General features: G+C 35.1%; 2 protein-coding genes across 6 annotated transcripts; both read right to left on the bottom strand.

Annotated features, from left to right (window-relative positions):
- Nucleotides 1-1,646: 1,646 nt before the first annotated feature.
- Nucleotides 1,647-3,828, bottom strand: LOC140884320 (uncharacterized). Of its 2 annotated transcripts, XR_012150630.1 has the most exons (5): nt 3,698-3,828; nt 2,993-3,095; nt 2,368-2,472; nt 2,110-2,295; nt 1,647-1,918 (listed from the first exon to the last, which is right to left on the bottom strand). XR_012150630.1 is itself a non-coding variant. In XM_073291039.1 (4 exons), exons 2-4 carry the CDS (start codon nt 3,035-3,037, stop codon nt 2,179-2,181), a joined length of 267 nt encoding a protein of 88 aa, XP_073147140.1. In that variant the 5' UTR covers nt 3,038-3,095; nt 3,698-3,828; the 3' UTR covers nt 1,998-2,178. The 2 variants fall into 2 exon arrangements, 1 of the variants encoding a protein (XP_073147140.1); XM_073291039.1 differs by lacking the exon at nt 1,647-1,918 and having other exon boundaries at nt 1,998-2,295.
- Nucleotides 3,829-4,230: 402 nt separating this feature from the next.
- Nucleotides 4,231-8,343, bottom strand: LOC140882231 (protein FAR1-RELATED SEQUENCE 11). Of its 4 annotated transcripts, none has more exons than XM_073288090.1 (4): nt 8,141-8,343; nt 6,418-7,509; nt 5,827-6,270; nt 4,231-5,175 (listed from the first exon to the last, which is right to left on the bottom strand). In XM_073288090.1, the coding sequence occupies exons 2-4, from the start codon at nt 7,393-7,395 to the stop codon at nt 4,549-4,551; spliced, it is 2,049 nt and encodes a 682-aa protein (XP_073144191.1). In that variant the 5' UTR covers nt 7,396-7,509; nt 8,141-8,343; the 3' UTR covers nt 4,231-4,548. The 4 variants fall into 4 exon arrangements, with proteins under 4 accessions (XP_073144191.1, XP_073144192.1, XP_073144193.1 ...); XM_073288091.1 differs by having other exon boundaries at nt 6,418-7,445; XM_073288092.1 differs by having other exon boundaries at nt 6,418-7,507; nt 8,231-8,292.
- Between the last annotated feature and the right edge of the window lie 663 nt (nt 8,344-9,006).

Here is a 9,006-nt window from a genome sequence, read left to right as displayed (position 1 = left end):
GAAAAGAAAAGAAAAGTGGCCCGTGTATGAATGTATGATATTATGTGTGTGTGTTTTTTTTTTCTTTTTGAAATTCGCAGATTATGCAAGCTTCGTGGACATCAAATACCAAAAATTAAGAAACTAGAAACTCAAGAAAGATTAATAATGATTTTAGTTCATATTATATGCATATATAATAAATTTTCAAATGAATATTTAATATAGTCTATAAGAAATTTTTATGTGATATGTAATTACAATGAATATGACTTTTATTTTGTTACTTTTCTTCGTTAAATAAGAAAAGTGTGGAGATGAGGCATGTTCCATGCTACAAAAAAAATAATGTGTTTTGAGATCAAAATATATGAGTTACTTCAGTTAATAATCATGTACGATCAATGGTGATATTTCTATAATTCTTTTTCTTGAAATTTTAGAAGGTAAGTAAGATGGTTCAAAATTCAATAGATCTCTACATAATTCTAATTCGTTATGTACATTATTGTAATTCTGAATAACATAATTTGCATAGAAAACGTGTTTCAGTTTTTGTTCCTTGTTGACATAAAAATAAGATGATGATGTATTAGTTATCTCAAATAGTCAAATTTGTTTCAAGGATGCTCGCCAACTCTTTGCATGTTGAAAAAAAGAGACAAAACAATCATTCGAATCGAAAAATCCAGATCCACATTTTAAGAAGTTTATGTGAATCCCAATACTCACATATTTACAAGGGAAGTCCTATCTAATTATTAAAAAAAATTCAAATTTCATGCATATTTCTTTCTATCTTTCTTTTTTTTAATATATATATATATATATATATATATATATATATATATATATATATATATATATATATATATATATATATATATGAGTTCTTTTATGGTGCCCAACAACTATGCACAACTCTGTGCCCACCATGTACAATAGGTGAGTTGACCAGCACAATTGGTGAGTTGACTTATACATGGTGGGCACGGAGTTGTGCATAATTGTTAAACACCATAAAAAAACTATATATATATATATATATATATATATATATATATATATATATATATATATAGAGAGAGAGAGAGAGACATGTGAGTACATGTGATGTTATTTGAAAATATTTTGTGTTGTTATGGTATTCTAATTTTAATATTATGATTGAAATAATACTTAATAGTTAATAAATTTGTATAGGAACACTAAATTAAGAGGATATTTATGCAATAATATGTAACAAAATGATGGATGAGAGATTGAAAAACGTGGGAGGAAATGGAGAGAGTGTGATGAATGAGTGATTGAGAAACGTGGGAAGAAATGAAGAGAGTGTGAAAGTTTTTTATGTAAAATTATCATTTTGTCCTTTTTGATAAAAATAAAAAAGGCAATCAAGGATATATTAGTTCACTCACATTAATGATCAAAATCATTTTTTCTATGGGATTCACGGATGGTAGATGAGATTTTAGCATATGGATAATACCCAAATCATGCATCCAATGGTTCATATTTTTACACATAGGCTTAATTAATTATATATTGTTAATGTGACAAATAATGAGACATTAGATATATCATTGAAATAATACACATATGCTAGGTTGAAATCTACCGGGATTCACCTATTATTAAATAGTAAAGATAGTAAAGATTCTTTGATATATACAAGAGGACATAACATAATGGATTAGATCAAATTGACAGGGTCATTGGCGCAGCCGGATGTTAAGGTGGGAAAGTGTCGGAACGAGACAGATTGCCTATGCCCGATTAGGTGCAAGATCAAGCACTGCACCAAAGGGCAGTGCTTCTGTAGATTCAACCAGGGACGGGAAGATATTTTGGTTGGTGCTTGCTCAGGTGACGCCGATTGCCTCTGCCCTCGACGTGCAATAAGCAAAAACTGCACTTTAGGAGACTGTTATTGTACCTGTTAAGGTGTCGAAAAACCAATGTTTTAGTAGTGCCTATGGTTAGGAATTTGGTGAATCTGAATCCACAGTCCTTGATCCAACAAATGCGTGTATTCTCATTTATAACCATGAAATTTTAATTCTTTGCAAAATCAAATCATTCAATCAAAATCCAAACACCAAATTAAATTCATATAATGCACCGTACCAAAAATCTCATTCCATGCATGAATAGCAACTATGCTTGCATTACATAGTGAATTTTCTAGTTTGAACATTAAGCTTGGGCAAAGGCCTTCGATTCTCCCGTGTCAAGGTTCTCTTTCCTGTATTCTCTCAATCTCTCTTTCAATTTTTTGCTCTCCTCAAAATTTGCCTTCCGTTTCAGGGCTTTCTGCAGAAAAAAAAATGGTTTAACTTAATCGAATTTATATGGGAAATCGGTTAATGTCTGACTAGAACTCACTTCTTGACGGAAACACTTATCCAGCTTTATTTTCAAGTCCGTGCATTCACCAAAAAACTTCCCAAGAGGATGGTTTATGTGACACTTCTGAAATTGTTCGATAATCTGCACAGCATAGTCACACAAGTTTCAATATACACAACAACATACGTCACTTGAACAAATGAAAAAGGCAAAGAAGTTTTAACTGGCATTATTTCTCGGGACAGCATGAATTCAACAGAAGAAATGGGAAGCCGGTTCAAGCGATAAACAAGTATGAACCCAAACATATATTATTTCCGCTAAATCATTTTGCAGAGAGAATAAAGAATACACCACGACAACATTGTACCATGTTTTTCTATCAACAAAGATTTGTGCAACATAGCACAAAGAATTGGTTACTTGACTTGTATGGCAGAAGATAACAGCAACATGCATGTAGCCAATACAATTTTCTCAGAAGAAAGCAAATAGCACCATGTGAGCACCACTGTCGAATTGTTTGGAAAAAAGCTAATAGCATCATGTATGCTTTATGTTCAGTATTTTTCTGCAAAAAGCTAATAGCACCATGAATATACCCAAGTCAACTTCCTTTTTAGTATAAAGTGAAAACAATTTATGGTTGGAAAAAACTCACTTCAGCACACAGTAGATGCCTGTGGATTGTTAGAGGAGGATGCATTATCCTAATTGCCAATTACTTTACGGTCACGGACGACCCAAGAACTTTGCGAGAAATTCTGGGGAAAATGAAAACAAAGGCAAGATCAGAGTTGAAGACTGCTCCAATTAACAGTGAGACATGAATAAATTTTCTCAAAACGAAAGTTTTGGTGACATACATTTAAATCACCTTGGTCATTAAATTTCGTGCCTTTCCCTAGCTAAATTTCAATTGAAATTCTTCTTACCCGTTCTTGGAAATCCGAAAGCGATATTCAATTCTTACTACTACCATGTAACATCCTTTTTCGGTTCCAACCAGTTTTAAGGATAATATCGTGCTTCATAGTTCCTATCATTGCATTTTAATAGATTTAAATTACATATACCATTTCGTAATTCGCGGATTTGGTGGGATTTTTCTAACTGAATGAAACCCCATTAATTATTAGCAAAATTTTCAAGCTCAAAATTAGATTGAATTCGAGTCTGCTCGAGCTCGGCTGGAGCCAATCGAACTCGAATCATGAAACAAACCAAAGAAACTCCAAAATCGAATAGAAGCTGAAAAAATAAATCAAGCCTACGCAAAGATCGAACCGAAATTTACAACAGTTCCCAAGCAAGCGATGGAGTGCGAATATGATGGAAGAAGATAGGGAAAAGATGAAGACCAGACCTGCAGGCGGAGGAACAATTGGCAGCGCCTCTGATCGGTGGAATCGGAGCCTCAAAATTGGTTAGATTAATTCAAAATTTTGATTTGATTAATTCGGAAATCCAAACTTTTTTATATATAAAATGAAAAAATGTTTTATCCGGTTTGATTTTGGTTAATTTAATAAAATGTTGTTTAAACAAAAAAAACCCCGAGTTTTTGAATAAAATTCAATATTTTTAAATAAAAAATTTCAATTGTTTAATGCTTTTCTAAAATTTAAACTGAATATATTATCTTTACAAAGCAGAAAAAAAATTGATATTTCGATAAAAACTATTATTTTGCAATCATTAATAATTTAAAGAATATTTAAAAAGAATTTTAAAAAATAACATTTTAAAACTAATTTAAGGCAGAACTAAAAACTTTGGGATTCGAGTCGGTTTTGGGCCCATATAACTCTATGCTTGAGAAGCAACCATCACCTTGTGCATTGTGCGAGCTACACAAATATGATCTATTGATCCTATTAATCATGTTTTTGTCCTGTACATTTCTTTCACTGCTTTAAATTATCAACAACAATAAATGTTAATGGCGCAACAAAATCTGAGAAAGGCAGCCATATGTATAGATTTGAACACAGCAACACAAAAATGCATCGAATGACATAAGACCTCCAATCCTCCAATGCCCGCTTTCACCCATCACAGAACGTGCACCTAAGCTAATATTTACCATTCAAAATCGCCTAAATTTTAAGGCCATCTCGTCTCATTTTGCAGGAGAATCTCTCCGTCCTGCAAAAAAAGGATTCGGGTTTGCGGAGAATTCTATTTCTGCCCATGCTGACTGAAAACGATGCTGCTTTAAGTTAGACTCCTGAGTGCAGAAGAAGGTTCTCTCAAACCAAGTGCAGAAATGGGTTGTTCCCTGATTCGAGATATAAGTACAGAAATTTGCTCGGTTGCTAGATCTAAACGATCGTTTGATTTCGCAGACTCTGATATGAGAGTTGATACCATGTTCTGTAATAGCTGAACCCTTTCTGCATGATCATTCCGAATGGCCTGAAGATTCTGATGTCTGTTAGATGGCATGTTGATTCTGCGCCAACGCAGAAGCAGATACCTATCTGGGATTTGGAAGCAATTCCCGGTTGAAAGAACTCTGAGAGCATGCCTGCAGAGGATTCCAGAGAACTCAAACTGGTGGCAGCTGCAACTAATGATGTCTTCTCTGGGCACCCAATAAACTCTTCGACCCCCCTCAAGTTTTGTATGGTGTCTAACTAGAAAACCATCTTCCATTTGATATGAGGCATAGTGGGCAGCAAGGACTAGCTGTTCTTGGAGCTTGGAAAATGCAAATGGTGTAAGAACTGTTGCAGCGTGTGATTCCATGGGGGCCCCTGTTTTCAAGCTGATGTTTTGTATATTTTGCTGCATTGTTTGTTGTTCTCCGGCTTGATCCTTAAAATCCACTGCTACTGCTACCTGATGATACGGTGATGTTACACACAGAATAGGGCATTCAACAATTCTAATATAGGTGATGTTACACACAGAATAGGGCAATCAACAATTCTAATTTACTCGGGGAGAAAATTTTTAGTTCCAAACAATCGACAAAACATCCATATGCAGCTATCTCATAGCCCTTCCTCATTTCTTGAACCATTTTTAACCCGTGATATAGTTATACTAAAGTTTATATCTCAAACACAAACCTACTAATAATGTTCAAGAGGACAAAATTTCGGGTACTGCTTTCAATTTTTATTCACAGAACATAGTCCATTATGTCCGTGGCATCAATACAAGGTTTTATGTCTTAAATTCCCAGAAGAAATCGACAAAACAATAGAACATAACAATTGAAGGTGGTCACGTCCAAACATAGTCAATTTTGTTATGAAAATTTATCATTAAAACTCCAACTACGATAGATGTTCAGGTTCCTCGATCTCTTCATATGAAAATATGTAGTGCCATAAAGCAAAAGATCATAAGTTACCACAATAATATCACATAACATGCTCATATTATTGGGGGAATAGCGATTGAATAAATTCAACAGAGACCTTCGGTAAACCAGTAATACTAATACTAATTAAACATGGCCTATAATCATTAAAGGGAAATCACCTGTTCAACAAAGTGTGCAAGCCGGGTTTGAGCACTCAAAAACCGTTGGATAAAAGAATTTATCGACTTTGATTCACCGGTTTTGGTCATTCCAGCAAAAAAATGGCTTCCCAAGAAAGGCAATGCCCACAGAGACCTAAGAGCATACAAGCTGGCTATGTGCCTGTTTGTATGCAAACCAAAAGAGTTCACCATATTTCTCCAACCCAATTCAAAATCTTCGATCATTTCCAAATTATAAAGTCGATAGAACTCAGTTTTCCATTCATTGTAGCGCTCTCCCAAAACTGCGTTAAACCATGATGGAAACTTCGCCACTATAAGCCATATACAAAGAGCATGTTTGGTGGTGGGCATCCCCATCCCGATTGCTTCTTTGAGGCACATATTTTGGTCAGTCAATATTGTTTGTGGAGCTTTCCCATTCATAAACCCTAGGAAAACCTTGCAACAAAAATGCACAATTAGGATAGGAATGCTGAGAAAATAAGCAAAAGAAAAAGGAAAATCCCATTCAACCGAATATGCACGATACGTAATCACGAAAAAAAAAATTAGTTTCTAAAATATGTCATATATAATTTTTTTTACCTTCAAAGCCCATGAGAATGACCTCAGATTTTCCTCCCGAAGAAGCACACAACCAAAGAAACAGGGCATGCCATAATTGTTCATTCCTACCCATATTCCAAAAGGCATGTCAAATGCAGTCAACCGATGTGTTGTATCAAACACCACTGCATCACCAAAAATCTCATATAACTGGATGGATGAGGCATATGACCAAGCGATATTCTCCAATCTGCCACCAGGATCAAGTGTAAACTCAAACTTAAAATTGGGATCTTTATCCTTAATATTCCTGCACATTTTAAGCAAATCTACGGTCTCATCCTCTGGATCTACTTTTCTGAAAGACTGAAGCAAATTCCTAACGTCTTTCTCCGTGAAGGGTAAATATCCAGGCTCGACGCACTTTTCCAGTTCCAGTAGCCTCATCATCTGTTGTACCGAGATGCCAGTTTTTGCGAACATTAAAATCCGGTTTTTGTCTGTTTCTGATATGGTCCGATACGCAGGAAGAAAGCGCACTTGACTCGGTTCCAAAAGTTCATGATTATGGTGGTTTGCAAAGCCAGTAACACGCCAATCTGGTACACCTAACTCAGTTGATTTGCTTATCCGCATATATGCTTGGCATCCACAACGAGAAGATTTACGGTTTCTTTGGGGCTTATTTTCGTTGGATGCTTTCAATGGAGTATTTCCAGCCCGGTGGCAGACAAAGTAACGCCTGGTGAGACCTTTTCCAACACCATCTTTGCCCTCTGTCCTATGTCGCCTGATTGAAAACCCACAACGTTTCGCAAATTCACTGTAGAATTCATATGCAGTATCATGCGTTGTGAACCTTTGCCCAATGTATGGGATCATATCATTTGCCGTCTCTAAAGATAGCCTAGTTTCATCCGGTGATTCTTCGGCGCTGCTCGTACAATCCAAAGACAAGGATCTTCGATCCGAGGGATCATCATACACCAACATCATTTGCCCCACGTCTTCAGACATTGTTGCCTTGTCAGGACTGCTCAAACCTACATGCTACTGTTGGCTCATTTCTAAAGCCAAAACACCATTGCTCAACATTAGTTATCCACTAAAAGGAATTTCATAGCCAAAACTCTGCACATGAAGTAGCATCTCATCCGTCAACACAAATACTAATATATCTTTCAAATTTCACACAAACAGATTTACAAGACCAAGTGCCGCACAACACTAATAAAATGATGGCGTAGATAAGATACAACATGTCATTACACATAAAATAAATAATGGTCAAATGGTCGTCTTAATCTTAAAAAATTCTCTATTGAACATGGGGGAAATCATCAGCCACATGCAATTTAGACCATAAAGAACTAAATTTAAAGCTATCACAAATGATTAACGTTTTAGATTAATAACTTCTGCGAAACCAGAGGCAGTTCAATAATATATTTTTGTCCAAAAGCATCTATCTTTTACAATCCATTTCGACATATTCAGAACTAAAAGCTCAATGTCAGATGTCACGGCACAATATCAAAATCAAACCCATAAGTCAATATCCATATTATATCATTCATTTCGTCAGCTCAGAGAAACACTCAAAAAAGTTAATTCTTGGGCCAACTCTAAAGTTACCAGGGAACAAATTTGTCACTCCTAACAGAGACGTCTCTCAATTACATGAAATCCATAGAAACCACTAACGAACAACGTAGGCAGCAATACGCAACAAAACAGGTGTATGAGTATCACAAACACTTACAAGATGACGCATTGAAACATATTTTTGCACAGCAATCGGCTTTCAAGCAAAAGATCATGCATTGATATGATTACATAAATGAATGCCTACGTCTGAATCACGGTTCAACGGATCGTGTAAGATTTGATATGGGCAAAAATGCATAAATTCTGGGTTACTGATGTTGATGCGTTGGGTGGAGATCGATGGCAGGTGATTACTGATTAGAGGAAGGAGGAACCCTAAAGTGCGCAGGAACGTGATTACACCATTATATATGAGCGGCGCACGATACTATAAAGCGCCTTTGATTGGGCTGGGCTTTATTTTAGTTGTTTTTGTTACATCGTCTTTGATTGGGCTGGGCTTTATTTTAGTTGTTTTTGTTACATCGTCTTTGATTGGGCTGGGCTTTTTTTTAGTTGTTTGTTGTTACATTCGGGGGCCTCGTTTAAGTTTATTACGGTAGTGTTTGAGAGAGCTTCTTATAAATACTTCTCTACTTTTCCGTTAACAACAAATTTAAAATTTTGTAAAATTTTGTTAACAAAAAGCTGAGAAGTACTTCATAGAAGCTTTCCCAAACACTACCTACATATAGGAGGTGGAAAAGGGTCGGACTCATCCTAATTTTCATCCGGAAGCTACATCAAAAAAAAATTATATAAAAATTACTATTTAAATAAACTATAAAATAAATATTCAACTTAAAACATATAATATTCAAATCTTCAGGATAATGCTTCAAGTTTTTGTCAAAAGAATAACATCATATTGTGCATCGTATAATTATTAATAAAATGTTCTGATAAAAATTACTAGATAAATTTTGTTAAATAAATTATCAAATTGCATCTCTTGTTCTGAATATTTGTTCTAATAAGATA

Source organism: Henckelia pumila, chromosome 2 (genome assembly GCF_033568475.1).
Source record: "Henckelia pumila isolate YLH828 chromosome 2, ASM3356847v2, whole genome shotgun sequence".
Taxonomy (NCBI): Eukaryota; Viridiplantae; Streptophyta; class Magnoliopsida; order Lamiales; family Gesneriaceae; genus Henckelia; species Henckelia pumila.
Note: the sequence above shows the minus strand (reverse complement) of the source record. Positions and strands in the feature narration are given on the sequence as shown.